Source organism: Leuciscus leuciscus (genome assembly GCF_965113295.1).
Source record: "Leuciscus leuciscus genome assembly, chromosome: 25".
Taxonomy (NCBI): domain Eukaryota; kingdom Metazoa; phylum Chordata; class Actinopteri; order Cypriniformes; family Leuciscidae; genus Leuciscus; species Leuciscus leuciscus.
In genome coordinates, this window is record NC_138724.1 from 2,411,270 (window position 1) to 2,430,442 (window position 19,173).

Below are 19,173 nucleotides of genomic sequence, written 5' to 3' on the forward strand. Positions count from 1 at the left end.
GAAAACGCATGGAGAATACAACTCGACTGAGCATAGCTGTAATTTGTCTGTTTTTTTGGTGCTATTATGCGCAACATAGTGAGAGACAACTACGTTTATGTTCATTACATGGTGTAATTCAGCACATATCCAGGGGACGCCGTGTTTCACAACGTTCCCCTGCCACTCATGGTTGTCGTGTGTGAGGAAACAATGATATCAACAGTGATACGCATGCGCGGGATACTATACTTCCTGAACAAGCGCGCACCCGAGTCCGTGTTGCTTGCACATTAACGCGAACCGCGCCACGGTTCGGGAGCAACCGAGCTCAGACCACCTCCTCCAGGTAGTCTCGGGTTCGGTACTCTAGTGCGCACCCGGGTCCGATGACAGCGTTCACATTAGCGATTTTTCATGCGAACCGTGCCCCGGTCCGCACTAAACTGCCAGTGTGAAAGCGCCCTGAGGGTTTGGGAGTTGTGAGATCCAGCGATCACCGGGCGCTCAGCACTCATGTACCCCGCCGAGAACAGCCTTACCTCGGCTAGTGCTTCTGACGTTCGCCGCTGGATCTGATGTCTTTAGTCTAGTGGTTAAACATGAGAATAATTCGTCTTGTGTATATCTAACGGGCGATCTTTGGTCTCATTAATCTATAATTTGTTCCTTGGCAAATCGTTTTGGCTGAGGGCAAAGTGAAGTTTCATAACTTTACATATTTAGGCTATTTAACTTTAACGTTGTAGCCTGCTGTATGTTTGACTCAATCGTTTACTTTATTTCTTGACTTGTATAGTTTCTTAAACCTTTTAAAAACTGAAATTTAACAAAAAGAGACAGGGTTGCGTCATTTTATTTTATATAGCCTACCGTATGTAAGAATATTTTAAAATATATCAATTTACATTATTTATTATTGTTATTATAATAATATACCACTTGCGCTTATCAATCTATTATAGTTATGCTGTTAAATTATTGTACTATTCATAGTAGGCTAACTATTTAACTTATTATTTTTTATTGTCTATATTTTGTAATTGATATTTCATATTCTATTGCTATTATTATAGTATTATACATAAACTATATGCTATTATCAATATATTATTATTATTATTAAATTATAGTACTTATGATATTATATAATTAAACTTTTCATTACTATTTTATTTGCTGTATACTGTTTGTTTATTTATTGACTAAACTATATACTATTAGCCTACTTCTCACTTTATCTTATATTTACTATTTGCATTGCACTGTAGTTGTACCATATCATATGTATTACCATAAAGGATCCATCAGTTATCTTTGTTATTGCTAAAATCGGGTCAATGACAGAGTATGCTTTTTCCACAATAAGGAAACTTTATTTAATTTAATGTGAAAATTCTCTCAGTATACCCCCATACATAGTTCACAATTCTTATCCAAGAATAAAAAGCCAAATACATGACAAGCCTGAGCTTTGGCCATTCCTTATTAAAAAAAATATTTTATAAGTCTAACTATCGAGATTTTAAATAACTAGAGATGGAACTTTTTTGTACACCACATACAAACCACTGAAATCGGTTGATAAATGTACATTTTTTTTGGTTTTTATCCAGAAAAACCGCAGCTCACCTGTTTACTTGCATTTGATTACAGCGCAGTCTTGCCCTCCGCAAAATGGCGGACGCGTTGACGTATCGCAGCAACGTTCCAAAGCGGCCAATAGGGTGTCTATGTATTTATTATGTCTATGGTCTAGCCCAGTGGTTTTCAAACTGTGGGTCGCGACCCACTTGTGGGTCACACAGTGAGAAAAAGTGGGTCGCACAAAGGCACTTAGCTGCAGCTAAATTTACGTTACGATGAGTGAAACAAAACCAGTCCGATTAATGACCAAACGACAATGAGTTTTAGCGCCCGCCAAAGTGTTATTTGATCGCTGAGTAATGTAGATGAACTGCTGCGCTTGTGACAGAGTCACAGTGCATGTTTAACTGAAAGAACGAGCAGAGAGAGCGCGACCGAGTAATCAAAATAAATCGACACGGTGGTAAAAGGTCGGAAGACCAAAGTTCTCTTACGAGAGGTCTCTCGTACTTGCGTAAGATATCTTACGCTAGGGGAAAACCTATTTTCCTCGAGATATTGAAGCCAAAAATTATCCTTAATTTTGCAATAATGTAAAACGCATTGCAGCAGCATGCAGACATGGGCGAGACAGCTCGCGCGCCCATTGGCTGCTCTGCGACAACTGCACCAGCCTATCGATAGAGGCTCCTCATGACGTCAGAACCAATGAGGGCGCTTCGTGCCCATTACGTCATGTCCCGCCGAAATCGGGTGGGGCTAGGGCTATAAATACGGCCCAGAGAGGCTGGTTTGGTCAGTTTTTCATCTCTTCAGCGGGCCTTCGCATCGCTGGATCCTGAGAGGAAGCCGCGCCGTCTGAGTCAAGCACCCAGCGGGATTAGTGCATCTGAAGCTGCTGGTCGACATCTCGCCGCCTTCAGTCGCCGTTTCTGCTGACGCTTTCCGGCGTACATATCCTTTTCTCTGCTACTGTGTTTTGTGTATGTGTGTGTGTTCGCCGCCGCGACACACACTCTCATTGCACTAAAAGAGCCGGGCTTTTTCAAGACGCCCCTTTCCCCCCCAACCCGCAAAGCTCGCCGGTGCGCCCGCTTGCCTTGCCTGCTTGGAGGATGATACCTGCTCTCCCTCTGTTCGAGCCGCGCAAAATGCGCCGTTCACAGGGGAGGCTGGAAGCGGACGGTCGGGGTTAGTTTTTCTTTACGTACAAGAAAGCTACCCTGCCCCTGCGCCCCATTCACGCGTCACTCACCGGCGAAAGGAGAAAATAGTGTTTAGTCCCGCCGGACTGACCTGAAAATTCACACATTTCTCAGTTCCCTGATCAGGTGACTGGAAATATAAATATTGCAGCGCCTGCAAGCAAACGCCGAAGAAAACATGTTGACGCTCTTATATGCTCGTGCATCTGAAAGCCTTTGTGTTCCCCCCTGTGGCTCAGTGGCGGAATTTTTGGTTTTTCACACGAGAGACCGGTGTTCGAATCCCGGTCTAACGGCAGATCAATTATGCCTCCAATGCTTCGCTCTGTCAGTTCCCTGAAAGGCGACTGCAGATGTGCATTTTGCAGCCAACGAGCGCGTTGTACAACCCGCTCGCCTGCACCCAAACACCGTTTCTATGGTTCCCGTGCGTCACTGGCGAAAGGAGAAAAGAGTGCTAATCCCGGTCTAACAGCAGATTAATTATGCCTCCAATGCTTCGCTCTGTCAGTTCCCTGAAAGGCGACTGCAGATGTGCATTTTGCAGCCAACGAGCGCGTTGTACAACCCGCTCGCCTGCACCCAAACACCGTTTCTATGGTTCCCGTGCGTCACTGGCGAAAGGAGAAAAGAGTGCTAATCCCGGTCTAACGGCAGATTAATTATGCCTCCAATGCTTCGCTCTGTCAGTTCTCTGAAAGGCGACTGCAGATGTGCATTTTGCAGCCAACGAGCGCGTTGACAACCCGCTCGCCTGCACCCAAACACCGTTTCTATGGTTCCCGTGCGTCACTACCTCCAGCATGTTGACGCTCTCTGTTTCTATGGCAACTTCTCGCTCGTTCAGTTCCAGTAAATGCGACTGTTCCAGTGTATTCTGCAGTAAGCAAGTCGGCGACACAGCCCGCTTGCCTGCACACAAACGCCGCTTTTACGGCTACCCAGATAAATCCCATGAGAGTGTATTTTCTGGTGTTCCGGCCACGGCCGATGGTGTTATGAGTGTGGACAAAATGCCCACTGCCCAGTGCTCATTCCTACACAGAAACACAGCCCGTCGCACAGGGCTCGCGCACATGAAATCGACCCAGATCGATTGCGCATTCAGTGTGGTAAATGTGCCCACTGCCCAGTGCCCACAAACACTACGTTCTGCATGTCTCAAGGTTTCTGTAAAACAAAGTGCTGCTCAGGCAGACAATGCTCTCAGTGTTGTAAATGTGCCCGCTATCCCACGCCCACGTTCACACATAGACACGACAGGTCTTACGGGACTCGCCCAGCCCTCCCCCTCTCGGTTGACCACCGCAGAGGAGTCGAGCGCGGGCAATCTGCCCGCTGTTATCAGCGCGCCCCCTGCCTCAAATGTCATAAGCGCGACGCTTATGTTGCAGCACACTGAAGCCCCTCTGTCGCTGAGCGACAAGAGCGCGCTTCGCATTCAACCCCTAGCCATTCGTGCAAATGCATGGGCAAGGCTACCCGGGGTTTCGAAGTGGGTGCTAGACATTATAGAAAGAGGCTATTCGCTACAGTTCGGTCGACGCCCGCAACGCAAAGCGGCGCGAATCGATACTGCTAGATCTAAGACGACTAAACAAAGCACTTCTGAAACGACGGTTCAGAATGCTCACGACCAAGAAAATCCTCTCGCAAATTTGCCAAGGGGACTGGTTCATGTCGATAGATCTGAAAGACGCTTATTTTCAAATACAAATAGCGTCACGTCACAGGCGATTTTTTGAGATTCGCCTTCGAGGGTCAGGCATATCAGTACACAGTCCTGCCATTTGGCCTATCCCTGGCACCTCGCGCATTCACAATGTGCATGGATGCAGCGCTCGCACCCCTCAGGCTCCGAGGCATACGAGTGCTGAATTATTTGGACGATTGGCTGGTTCTAGCTCGATCACAGTCGGGGCTCATAGAACACAGGACCATATTACTCGATCACCTCGAGAATTTAGGTCTCACAGTCAATTGGGCGAAGTGTTCGCTGTCTCCCAGTCAGAAAATATATTTTCTGGGCACAGATCTGGACTCGCTGTCTATGACAGCACAGCTGTCGCCGCAGCGCAGACTAAGTATTCAGCGCATGACAAAGAATTTTCGCCACGGCGCTTTAGTCCCGCTCAAAAGGTTTTCAAAGGATGCTGGGTCTCATGGCTTCAGCATCCTCAGTGCTTCAGCTGGGTCTGCTTCGCATGCGCCCGCTGCAGTATTGGTTAAAAGCGCGTGCGCCGCGCAGAGCTTGGACCTCCGGTCTCGCGCGCCTCAAGGTCGATCAGAAATGCGTCGCAGCTCTGAAACCTTGGACAGTGACCGACTGGTACCGGTCAGGAGTAAGCCTGGGGACTTCCTCGAGTGTGAAGGTGGTGTCTACGGACGCCTCAACCTCGGGATGGGGAGCGCTGCTCGAGGGCAGACCGTTATTCGGCCAGTGGTCGGAACGGGAGAAGCTTCTGCATATAAACTGCCTGGAAATGATGGCAGTCGACAACGCGCTGAGGCGTTTTTTGTCCCCAGATAAAAAGACACGACGTCTTGGTCCGTTCGGACAACATGTCAGTGGTGGCTTATATAAATCACCAAGGAGGTATCAGATCCAGAATCCTTCACAGGCTGACGGAACGCCTCCTGGTCTGGGCTCAGCACAATCTGCGCTCGCTCAGGGCAGCGCATGTGCCCGGCCATCTGAATGTGGGACCAGACAGACTGTCCAGAAACAATCTGCCGACAGGAGAATGGTCTTTACACCCACAGACAGTCGAACTGCTATGGAGGACATTTGGCAGAGCGAAAATAGACCTATTTGCGTCTCAAGAGAACGCTCATTGTCAGGAATTTTTCTCCAAGAGCAGGGACGCTCTGGCTCACGTCTGGCCCCGCTGCCCGCTCTATGCGTTTCCCCCTGTCACGCTCCTACCCCAGGTGTTAGAGCGAATCAGGGAGAGCGGATGCCCAGTGCTACTCGTCGCCCCATTTTTGGACAAACCAAGCCTGGTTTCCAGTCTGACGAGTACCGCCCCATGGCCGATACCGGTGAGGAGGGATCTCCTCTCGCAGGCAAACGGTTCGATCTGGCATCCTTGCCCGGAGCGTTGGTCCCTACATGTGTGGGCCATCAACGGGTACCCGTTAACCTCCCAGCGGGAGTGTTAAACACGATCACACAGGCTAGAGCTCCATCTACGAGGCGGCTCTATTCTTCAAAATGGTCTGTGTTCACTAGCTGGTGTACAGCGAGTGGTACTCCGCCCTCACGCTGTGGGGTGACGGAGGTTCTCTCTTTTTACAAGAGCTTCTGGATAAGGGCAGAACCCCATCCACGCTCAAAGTTTATGTGGCGGCCATAGCAGCGTTCGCTGAACCACCGCTCGGCCAGTCATTAGGAAGGAACGATCTGGTCATTCGCTTCCTTAGAGGAGCTAAGAGGCTGAACCCTCCCAGACCTCCCTCAGTTCCCGTTTGGGACCTTTCCACGGTTCTGGAAGCCATGAAAGGTGCCCCATTCGAGCCAATACAGTCAATAGACCTGAAACTCTTGTCTTTCAAAACAGTGTTTCTTCTGGCTCTCGCTTCAGTGAAGCGCATAGGGGATTTGCAAGCGCTCTCAGTGAGCGCGACGTGTATGGAGTTTGGGCCTAACGACTCGAGGGTCATACTCAAACCAAAGCACGGATATGTTCCTAAATCCCTCAATACACCGTTTAGGGCACAGGTGATCTCCCTGTCGGCCCTGCCGGTATCTGAAGAGGAAGGGGACGCAGGCTTCCTTTGCCCGGTCAGGGCATTAAGGGCCTATGTGTCTCGCTCATCTGTTTTCAGACAGACAGAGCAGCTCTTTGTTTTGTTCAGCGGACGTTCTAAGGGACTAGCTGCGTCAAAACAGAGTCTATCCAGATGGATAGTTGATGCTATAGCGCTAGCTTACACATCCAGGGGCCTGCAATGCCCGATAGGTGTCAAAGCGCACTCCACAAGAGGCATGGCCTCGTCGTGGGCTTGGTCCAGTGGGATTGCCTTGCAAGATATCTGTATGGCGGCAGGCTGGGCCTCCCCGTCTACATTTATAAGATTTTATAACCTCGAGGTTCCCGCTTTGCAAGCTAGGTTGCTCTCGGTTTAATTTTTCAGTATTGCCCGCCCGATGCTATCGGCTCGGGATGCTGAAACTGCTAGAGCGTCGATCACGGATCGTCTGTATACTTCTGTGGGCAGTGCGTAAGTCCCCCATATTTACCAGTCCAGGCCGAGTTCGCCCTGGCTGTGTGGAACACTTGATATAACATGCTCTTATCAGAGCTCCATATTACAGGAATGATGCTATTCTAGCCCCTCTTCCCGGATTCTCTGTGAGTCCCTTGTGATTAGGCACTGTATGAGCCCCGGGCACCTGCCCTTGGGACTTTAGTGTTATGTCTCAAGCACGCACGGCGTTTTACATTGTGTTCCCCTAGCGTAAGATATCTTACGCAAGTACGAGAGACCTCTCGTAAGAGAACGTACTCGGTTACTAACGTAACCTCGGTTCTCTCTAGAAGAGGGAACGAGTACTTGCGTATCTTGCCGTGCATGCGTCATGTTCTGATTCGCTTCAGCGATGAAAAACTGACCAAACCAGCCTCTCTGGGCCGTATTTATAGCCCTAGCCCCACCCGATTTCGGCGGGACATGACGTAATGGGCGCGAAGTGCCCTCATTGGTTCTGACGTCATGAGGAGCCTCTATCGATAGGCTGGTGCAGTTGTTGCAGAGCAGCCAATGGGCGCGCGAGCTGTCTCGCCCATGTCTGCATGCTGCTGCAATGCGTTTTACATTATTGCAAAATTAAGGATAATTTTTGGCTTCAATATCTCGAGGAAAAGAGGTTTTCCCCTAGCGTAGGATATCTTACGCAAGTACTCGTTCCCTCTTCTAGAGAGAACCGAGGTTACGTTAGTAACCGAGTACGTTTCATGTGGAGCATTCGGAGATTTTTTTTTTTCTTCCTCAATTACCGCTGGGTGTGAATTGTGCTAAATAAGTTGTTGCCTTATCTTCTCTGAAAAGCGTCCCAGACATTCAGCTGACATAAAACAACACTTTAATTAAACGAAAAAAACTATCCAGTGATGAAACGTTTTCTGTGTTGACACAAATCTTGGATGTCCATGTCCTAACTGCTGGGATAATCACACAACGTGCACGACACGTCCAGTTCGCGAACTAATGACTCCTTTGAACGATTCATTTTAATGAATGGACAACTGATCTTTCCAACAGTGAACTCAGGAGACGTTTGAATCAGTAACACTTTACAATAAAGTTCTATTTATTACATAAATTACATAAAAAGTACAGTTTGCTTACTCAAGCTTAAGTTTTAAAATAAATAAAACCCCTTGTTTTTTTTTTTAAAGCATATGACTACATTTTTCCACACAGTGCTATCAAGAATCGATAAGAGAATCGTTAAAGAATCGGATCGATAATCAGAATCGTCAGTGGCATTATTATTATTGATAAAATCTTATCATTTCCCATCCCTATGTGAAGACGGTAAAATTATAATCAAACATTAAAGAACATACATGTTTTTAAAAGTTTTTTTAAGAGTTAAAAGTTTAAAATATTTTGCTAACATGAAGGCTTGTCACTGTCAGTCTTTTTACATCAGTAGCTACGTTTACATGGACACAATCGGAATGAAATCAATCCGATTGATGAATCCGAACAAGGTGTTTACATGAATGATAAATAAAGTAATCGGGTTGATGTGCGCGTTTATATGTCACAAGTTTCAAATCGGATCTGATGTTTTGACATGCGCACACTGCACGAATATACAGAGTTTCCCACTTTTCGCGCATAAATATTCTCCTCTATTGGTTCTTTACGTAATATTAATTCATCTCTGGTCATAATTTAGAGCATATTAACCGTTTTGCCGTGCTGCTTATTGATCACGCAGTAAAAATGCCCCTCCCTGCGGCCAAAACCAGTCGTCTGTGGATGAGAATCCAAAACAAGGACTGGTGGGACGTTGTCCTGCTTCACTTCACAGACACGCGAGTGAAATTAGAATTTTAGAATGACGGGAAACGTATTAATATGACACTTTATTAAACAGGAAGAACAGCTCGTTCCGCGCGTCATACGTCATTACGCTAGTTAACGTCATTGCACATGCGCAGTCCTTTCAGTTTCGGTTTTCAATCCGATCAAGTGTTTACATGTTCTCTCGATCGGATTACAAAAGGGATAAACCACCCCTTTCAATCCGATCGAAATTTCATTCGGATCGAGCTGAATCGGATCGATTAAGGTGTTTACATGAAGGTTTTTTAGTCCGATTGAGCCGTCAATCCGATTTTAAGTGTCCATGTAAACGCAGCTATTGCAAAACTAAGGAATGCAGATTAAGACCATCAGCATGCATTGATTAATCCCATGGCATGTAGCAAAAAAAATAAATAAAAATGTGCGACCAAATCATGCTGGTGCGACCAACTGAGAAAGTTGGTAGCACCAGTGCAAGTGGGTCTTGAGATTGATTATACTTGTCTAGGTGGGTCCTAGAACGCAAAGTTGTGGGAACCCCTGGTCTAGCCTACAAGGACTGTTCTTGTCGCCTGGCAACCGTGACAGCTGCCGATGACGAGCGGGAGAAATACTGGACTTTTTTATATTCAATTGGGTTTTATATTCAAACAGGGCTAAACCGAAAATACATGATCCGGCAGCGCTGGGGCTGAAACATCCTCAACATGTCCTCCAGTAAAATATAAAACATAAAAATGACAATAGCCAATTCTGGCTCCATAGCTGTTTACTCAATTAGGCTATATCAAATGAATTATCAGGATGGCAGCTGTCCTCTCGCACCGTTGAGGAGCGGTGATCAGAAACACCTGGTTGCGCAATTAGGAAATCCTATGAAGGCTACATGGTGCGTCCTTCGGAGGACGCATAAGCTGCATCCTTGAAGTCTTCAGTCCTTCGAAGGATGCAGCCTTCACATTGGGACACAGCTAGAGTGTGAGTGTGAGAGTGAAGGGAGGGCATCCTTTCTCCTTTATAGTCTTGACTCCCAGAATGTTATCTTTCTAGGCAAATGATGGTATTTCAACCATATCTGGAACATTCTTAGACGTGTTCATCGTATTGTATCCTTGAGTGGAGGCTCTCCTGTCATGACCAACACTCTTTACCATTCCTATACAATTCCATATTAGAATAAGGTTTGTGTGTGCTCTTTTACTGTCATATGATGGAACCACAAGCAATATAACTTACCAGTTTTGGAAATGTTGTTTTGAATGTATTGCACCAGTGTGTAAGACTATGTTGTAGTGTGTGTGATTCTGACGGCTTGTGTGTCCTGTCTGAGGGCAAAGTTTGGTTTTTCAGCAAGAGTGAATGGTTTTGAGAGTAAAGCTTCATTTTAACCTGAAAATAGGATGCTTGGGGAATTGGGTGAGACGTTATGGATTTGTGTTTACAGTTTTGAGAATACGAGACATAGTTTCAAGAAATGTGTTTAAGCAATCGAGAAAAACTGTAATGTACCTGAATTGAGCACAAGTAAAATAATAAAAATACTTTATAGTATTTCACGTGAGACCACTATCAATATTACTTTTTATACAAAATATAGCTGTCGCACAGTATTGGTGTCATTTCCACCACAACACTGTAATGTCCCTTTAAAAAGATTGTGTGAAAGATTGTTTAGGTGGTTTCTATGGAAATGTTCAGTGACATCAGAGCACATGTTGAACATGGAGGGAATTTAAATTTTCATCAACAACAAATGAAGAAAAATCAAGGTAAATATTGCTTGATCCGTTAATATATTTATTCTAAATTTTTTCCAAACATGCTGTACATTCAAGGATGTTTTTAAAAAGCTAAAAAAAATTTAAGTTAAATAAGAGAATTTTGCATACATGAAATGCTAAGTATTAATGCAAAGCTAATTGGTGAAGCTATCATCCATTTCTTCACAAAAAAAAATGACAGAAATGTAATTTCCACCACAATCATTTACACTACACTGCCCTCTGCTGTGGAAATGACATTTCTGTCAGGTCCATTAAGTCAAGAACACACAGACAATACAAATAATTAAAGAATTTTTATTGAATAGATTGCAAACAAGTTGATGTTCCTGAATTGAAATTTGGCGGTATGGCTCTGTTCAGGGAGTCCTCTGACCTTTCATGAGCACCATGAAATAGCAGAAAGTCAGAGGACAGCAGCAGCAGCATTAGGGAACGCTCACACAGTTTAGGACTGTGAGAGCTAAAATATCCCCCCTGTGAACAGAGCAGGCAACATGACATAAATCAAATGCCACGTTATGCATAAGGAGGAGCTGGGGAGGTGGCGGGCAGCAGAAGCGAGCAGCAAGCATGTATGAGCAGGCCCGGATTGGCTAATCCAAATGTCCATTTGGAAAAGGCCAGAATAATAAAACATCTCTAGAAAAGCGGCCAAATAGCCTACGAGTCAGGGCCGTACCGACCATTGAGGTAATTTTTCTTGAGTGTAGCCTATAATGAACATTGTGAAATAATTGCCTAATATTAACTCTAATTTGGTGCTGCAATGATTCGCATATCGCGACGATAACCGACCTCATCATCTGAGCTGCTTCAGCACTCAAACACCGCTCGTCAGAAATGGCAAAATGTTTGATATGACCGATCAAAGCAAGCGGGATTTATGTTCACAGAAGCGCGAGCGAATCCCAACGCGACGCTTCACGAGATAAGGTGCACGTTGCTAAACTAAACAGCTGTTTTACGATAGAAATTTTAAACGACCGACATAAATAATCACTTTGCAAAGACTGCAAAGCTGACTAAGCTCAGCTTCAGGAAGGGGAGATTTACAGGTAAAGATAAAGAGACAGAGAGAAGAAGAACGAGAGAAGGAGATGGAGATGAGAGAGGAGAGCAGGTAGAGCAATAGCCTATTGCATACTGTGCCCACAATGAGAATAACTTTATTACAATGGATTCCTATTTAACACAGATGTTCTTTGCCAATGACAGTGGACAAATAATATGCCCCCGAACCCCCTAGCAAGATCACTTTTGGGACCTCTGTGTTTATAAAACCCTGTGTACTGATATTGCACGGAATAGAAAATAATATTTTTGAAAAATACAATGAATTACAAGGCTGTACAGAACAGTGCACTATTGCAGACTTAGGCTCAATCCCAATTCACCCCTTGGCCCTTGACCCCTCCGTTTTGCGCGTTCCCGTGAAGGGGTAGGGTTGTCTCGATTCTCTTTTGGTTGGAGGGGTAGGGGTAGGGGTAGGGGGAAGGGCCAGATAGCCCTTGAAAGATTGGGCCTTATATACTGAGGGTTTAATTACATTAATTTAATAGTCAGTCGGGAACTAAAGTGGGCCGGTCTAAGGCATGAAACTCCAGGGCTGAAAATGAGTCCCACTCCGGCCCTGTGTATGAGCAAACTGAATGTGCTTTAAATAGGGCGCCTTGTTTGAGCTTTGGCCATTGAGCAGAGAGGGGAGTTAACCAGCTAATTCAGCTCAGCTGGAGCAGATCAGCTGACGGGACAGTGTTGTTAGCAAATAGCATTAGCAGCATCTTGACTACCTGGCCTGCCAGAACTGACGCTGACGCTCAATTAATGGTTACAAAGTACAATTGATAAGGATTGCGAGAGTAGATTTGTGTACTACTTTTTACATTATAATGTATTACAATACTTTTTATATTTTATAAAGATAATGTATATATATATATATATCCCCCTCCTCCTTGAACTGCCACCTTATCGTGGTGGAGGGGTTTGAGGACCCGAATTCATTATTCTTATGGGCAGAATTTCTAGGCACAGCCAGGGGCCGGAGGGTGTCTGGTTTGCGCACCACACGATTTCACCTCTGCTTTTGCGGATGATGTTGTCGTGTTGGCCCCATCAGACCAGGACCTTCAGCATGCACTGGGACGGTTTGCAGCCGAGTGTGAAGCGGCTGGGATGAGAATCAGCGCCTCCTAATCCGAGGCCATGGTTCTCAATTTACCGGTTGATCTTAGTTCCTACTCTCACCTATGTTCATGAGCTGTGGGTCATGACCGAAAAGCCAAGATCCCGGATACAGGCGGCCGAAATGAGCTTTCTCCGCAGGGTGGCTGGGCGATCCCTTAGAGATAGGGTGAGGAGCTCGGTCACTTGGGAGGAGCTCAGAGTAGAGCCGCTGCTCCTCCACATCGAGAGGGGTCAGCTGAGGTGGCTCAGGCATCTGTTCCGGGTGCCTCCTGGACGCTTTCCCGGGAAAGTGTTCCGGCCGCATCCCACTGGGAGGAGACCCCTGGCAAGACCTAGGACACGCTGGAGGGATATGTCTCCCGGCTGGCCTGGGAACGCCTCGGTGTCCCCCCGGAAGAGCTGGAGGAAGTGTCTAGGGAGAGTGAAGTCTGGGCGTCTCTGCTTAGACTGCTACCCCCGCGACCCGGCCCCGGATAAGCGGAAGATGGATGGATTATGATGTTATTTTTATTTCTAAATTATATTGCTTTTATATTAATTGATTTCTTTTTTATCCATTTTTATTTTAGTATCCACTGTAACCATTCATCTGTGAGACAAATCATTTTAATACATCAAACTCAGCAGTACACTAAAAACAGGTGTGGTTGTGTTTAATGACTTTGTGAATTGAGTTTAATGAGTGTGCTGAGTTTAAGAATTTTTCTAATAAATATCTCTACTGTTTCTATACATTCACATTAATTCATTGTCATTTCCACCACCATCCCGTCATTTCCATCACCACACACATTTTTTTTAAATTAGAGGTGGGCATAGATAATTTTTTTTAATCTAGATTAATCTAGATTAATTTAGAAATTAATCTAGATTAAAATGGCTCATTTGAATTCTGCCGAAGGCATTTAGAATATGTGTGCTACCCAAATAATGACTATAAAAGTAAGTCTTTGAGAACGGGTTTCTCAAGCCAGGTGGCGCATTAGACCAGGGGCTCAACTCCTGTTTCCAAAATGCATCACAAACTGCTTGAGAAAGCTGTTCTACTCATAGACTGTAAAAGGTTACTACTGTACTGTTACCGTCCGTAGGCAACATTAGGTAGGCCTATGTTATTATCAACTACTATAGGCTATCAATTAGGGATGGGCGATATGGCCTAAAATCTATATTGTGATATACATTGCAGCCTCTTGCGATAACGATATAATAAAACCATTTCAGAACAGGTTACATAGACCCTGCTAAACAACTGCTAAATGTATTTTTTTTTTAAAGGGTGCATGTAGTTTTGAGAACATATATTGTGCAAAACTGTAAGTATACAGCATAATTTTGCAGATAAATAAAATGTAAGTACACTGGCCTGCTGTGAGTGTTTTTGCTTCGTTGCTGTAAGCTCCGTCTTAGCCTCGTATTTCCTTGTTTTGAACCATAATTTACTACAATTTCTAGTTGTTTATACTACTACTAAATACGGCTTGCCCAACATCGCTGGCTTCCGTTACTACTAGCACAACACGCTAGTAATTCGCTAGCCTGTTAACGCGCCACCCGTGCGCTCAGCTATTTTTATTTATTTATTTTTCTCTCGCGCGCTCGCGCCTTTGAGTTCATAAAAGCTCAGGTGAGTAAGAATCACTCAACAAACACGGTGAGTAATGTCTTGTCCTGTTATTATCATGCGTCGCGTCTGAATGCGTTGTTGTTTTTGGAGCTCTATCGATTTGATTTATAATTCTTGATTTTTCTCTCTGCCTCGATCGCTGCCTGCTGTGAGTGTGTTTGCTTCGGAGCTGTAAGCTCCGTCTTAGCCTCGTATTTCCTTGTTTTGAACCATCATTTACTACAATTTCTAGTTGTTTATATTACTACTAAATACAGCTTACCCAACCCTGACGCACAACACGCTAGTAATTCGCTAGCCTGTTAACGCGCCACCCGTGCGCTCAGCTATTTTTATTTATTTATTTTCTCTCGCGCCTTTGAGTTCATAAAAGCTCAGGTGAATAAGAAACACTCAACAAACACGGTGAGTAATGTCTTGTCCTGTCATTATCATGCGTTGCGTCTGAATGCGTTGTTGTTTTTGGAGCTCTATCGATTTGATTTATAATTCTTGATTTTTCTCTTTAAACTCGCTTACAACGAACATTTTCTACTTTTCCTCACTGAGAAGCACTACTGCTCAAACCTCATTGTTACAACGCGGACTGTTGAGCAGACGCGTCTCAAGCCTATTAGTGATCCAACGCTGCATACTCTTAAAGGTTACGTCCGTGGATCACGGCTGAACGCGTCTCCACACTCACTTATAAACAAACACTTTTTTTCGCCTATCGTGCGTCTACTCTACACCCCTACCACTAAAAAACCTCATAGTTACAACGCGGACTGTTGAGCAGACGCGTCTCAAGCCTATTAGTGATCCAACGCTGCATACTCTTAAAGGTTACGTCCGTGGATCACGGCTGAACGCGTCTTCTCCACACTCACTTACAAACAAACTTATAATATAAATTAGTATTAATATTGATAGCATCACTGGTAGCTTCGTTGCTAACTCACTGTCCATCTGTTAAAATGGCGAATATATCAGATGTAAGTAGTCTACCGCTTGGTGCAGGTGAGGACACATTTGAGCTTCACGCACTGCAGTCTGAGCTGGAAGCTGTTGAGAAACAGATCCACAACCTTTTATTGAGACAGGCCGAGCTGAGAGACCGGTGTTTGGCTCTTGAAACATCACGCGCCGATGCACACAAATCAGTGTTTAACGTTACTAACCCGCTGACTCCGACCGCGTCTACTCCGTGCGTTCCTCAGCATCGGTCGCAATCAGCCATGGTCTCGTTCACTCCGGCTCCAACACGCCACCACGAAGCCTGGGTGGTTCCGCAGCAGAAGACGCGAGTCAGGTTTAGACCAAGACTTTCTCCGACCCTCCCGGTTTTCGAGTTATCCACACAAAACCGCTTCTCCCCTCTACGCGAAACAGAACGCGATGCTGTGATCATCGGCGATTCCATCGTTCGGCACGTACACGCTACGTTAGGTAAAAGTAAGGTGCAAAGTCACTGCTTCCCTGGTGCTCGTGTTTCTGAAATCGCTGCTCGCGTTCCCGAGATCCTGAACGGTGACGAGCGCGTCGGAACTGTGGTCCTGCACGCGGGAGTGAACGACATCAGGCTGCGCCAGACGGAGATTCTGAAGAAAGACTTCAGGAATCTAATCGATACGGTACGCAGCACATCGCCTGAAACAACGATCATTGTGTCAGGACCGCTTCCCACCTACCGACTAGGGCATGAAAAGTTCAGCAGATTATTTGCGCTAAATGAATGGTTAATGTCATGGTGCAATGAGCAGAAACTGCTCTTTGTAAATAATTGGAATCTGTTTTGGGAGCGTCCTAGGCTTTTCCGTGCTGATGGCTTACACCCAAGCAGATTCGGAGCGGATCTTCTGTCAGATAACATCTCCAAAATGTTAAATACCCTTTGACTAGTAACCAAAAGTCCAAATCATAGTCTCTGCTGCACCAATTCAACTGATATAAATACTAGTGTAGAACATTGCATAGAAACCGTGTCTATTCCTCGTTTAGTGAGATCAAATAATAAATCTAATGCAGTATCTAGGAAAAATCTAATTGTTATTAAAACAGAAAATGTTGCTATTAGTAAACAAAAACTATTTCTAAAGCTAGGTCTTCTAAACATTAGATCACTCACACCTAAGGCAGTTATTGTAAATGAAATAGTCACAGATAATAGCTTCGATGTACTTTGCCTTACTGAAACCTGGCTTAAACCAAATGATTATTTCGGTATTAATGAGTCTACTCCTCCTGGATACTGTTATAAGCATGAGCCCCGTCTGATTGGCCGTGGCGGTGGTGTTGCAACCATTTATAAAGATATTCTAAATGTTACTCAGAAAACGGGTTATAAGTTTATTTCATTTGAAGTACTTGTACTAAATGTTACGCTCTTAGATGTTAGAAAAACATCCCTATTATCTCTAGCCTTGGCTACCGTATATAGACCACCAGGGCCTTACGCTGATTTCCTAAAAGAGTTTGCAGATTTTCTCTCAGACCTATTAGTCAATGTCGATAAAGCATTAATTGTTGGAGATTTTAACATACACGTAGATAATCCAAATGATGCGTTAGGAGCTGCGTTTACAGATTTATTAAATTCATTTGGGGTCAAGCAAAACGTCACCGGACCAACTCATCGTCTTAATCATACACTCGATTTAATTATATCACATGGAACCGATCCAACCGATATAGATATCATTCCACAAAGTGATGAAGTCACTGATCACTACATGGTAACTTGCATATTACGTACTGCTGTAATATGTCATGCGGCGTCGCGTTATCAACCAGGCAGAACAATCCTCCCATCCACCATAGATAATTTCTCAAATTGCTTATCTAATCTGTCTCAGCTGCTGCCTGAACCCAAACAAACAGATGAACTAGAAGAACTAACTAGCACTATGAGCACCATTCTCTCTAGAACATTGGATGTGGTTGCACCTATTAAATTAAAAAAGGTCAGAGAGAAAAATAAAGCACCATGGTATAACAATACTACGCATGTTTTAAAGAGAGAAACCCGTATTTTAGAGCGTAAATGGAAACAAACTAATTTAGAGGTCTTTTGAATCGCGTGGAAAGACAGTATGTCGCGTTATAAAAAGGCCCTAAAAGCTGCCAGGGCTGAGCACCTCCGCAAACTAATAGAAAACAACCAAAACAATCCAAGGTTTCTATTAAACACCGTGGCTAGACTAACAAATAAACAGACGTCACCCGAACAAAATATCCCGTTACAGTTCAGTAGTAATGATTTCATGAACTTCTTCACTGAGAAAATAGAAAGCATCAGAACCACAATTATAAACGTTCAATCTTCAATCGCGCCTTATAATTCAGCTTCAATTATCACCCCGAAAGAACAATGACAGTGCTTTACAACTATAGAACAAAAAGAGTTAAATAAACTTATCACTTCATCTAAAACAACAACATGTTTATTAGATCCTATACCAACTAAACTACTGAAAGAAGTGTTACCTGTAGTGGAAGAGCCTCTCCTCAATATTATTAACTCGTCTTTATCTTTAGGTCATGTTCCAAGAACATTTAAACTGGCAGTTATAAAATCTCTCATTAAGAAACCACAATTAGATCATAATAATCTAGCAAATTATAGACCCATTTCAAATCTTCCATTTATGTCTAAAATATTAGAAAAAGTGGTGTCCGCTCAACTGGGATCTTTCTTGCAACAAAATGATATCTATGAAAAGTTTCAGTCTGGATTCAGACCGCATCATTGCACTGAAACTGCGCTCGTTAAAATCACAAATGATTTACTTTTAGCTTCTGACCAAGGCTGTATCTCAATACTAGTTTTACTTGATCTTAGTGCTGCGTTCGATACTATAGATCACACAATACTCTTAGATCGACTACAAAATTATACTGGTGTTCAAGGACAAGCACTAAGCTGGTTCAAATCATACCTATCTGACCGCTACCATTTTGTCTATTTAAATGGAGAAAAATCGATCATAACTCCAGTAAACTATGGAGTGCCGCAGGGATCTGTATTAGGCCCTCTGTTATTTTCAATATATATGATGCCACTTGGAAATATTATAAGGAAACATGGAATTAGTTTCCATTGTTATGCTGATGACACTCAAATATATATTTCATCACGGCCGGATGAAAACGCTACATTTTCCAAATTGACAGAGTGTGTTAAAGATATAAAAGATTGGATGACGCGTAATTTTCTTTTATTAAATCCAGACAAGACAGAGGTAATACTTATCGGTTAAAAAAACCGCCCACAAAACCTCGCACAATACAACTTTAACATCATAGGATGTCCTGTTACTTTATCCTCTACAGTAAAAGACCTGGGTGTTATACTCGATTGCAACCTGTCTTTTGAAAATCATATTTCATATGTTACAAAAACAGCCTTTTTCCACCTTAGAAACATTGCTAAGCTACGTAATATGCTATCAGTTTCTGATGCAGAAAAGTTAGTTCATGCATTCATGACCTCGAGACTGGATTACTGTAATGCTTTATTAGCTGGTTGTCCTGCATCCTCAATAAACAAGCTACAGTTAGTCCAAAATGCCGCCGCTAGAGTTCTTACGAGATCAAGAAAATATGATCATATAACACCGATTTTATCATCACTGCATTGGTTACCTATAAAGTTCCGTATTAATTACAAGGTATTGCTACTGACTTATAAAGCCCTAAACGGCTTAGCTCCAGTCTATTTAACGGATCTTCTATCACCCTATAATCCATCGCGCTCTTTAAGATCACTAAATTCAAGGCTTTT

The 19,173-nt window shown here is 44.0% G+C and overlaps 1 protein-coding gene across 1 annotated transcript; it reads left to right on the top strand.

Annotated features, from left to right (window-relative positions):
* The first annotated feature begins 4,361 nt into the window (after positions 1–4,361).
* On the top strand, positions 4,362–9,356 carry LOC309490036 (uncharacterized protein). Its single transcript, XM_082158975.1, has 2 exons — positions 4,362–8,411; positions 9,148–9,356. The coding sequence occupies exon 1, from the start codon at positions 4,922–4,924 to the stop codon at positions 6,125–6,127; it is 1,206 nt and encodes a 401-aa protein (XP_082015101.1). The 5' UTR covers positions 4,362–4,921; the 3' UTR covers positions 6,128–8,411; positions 9,148–9,356.
* Positions 9,357–19,173: the final 9,817 nt, after the last annotated feature.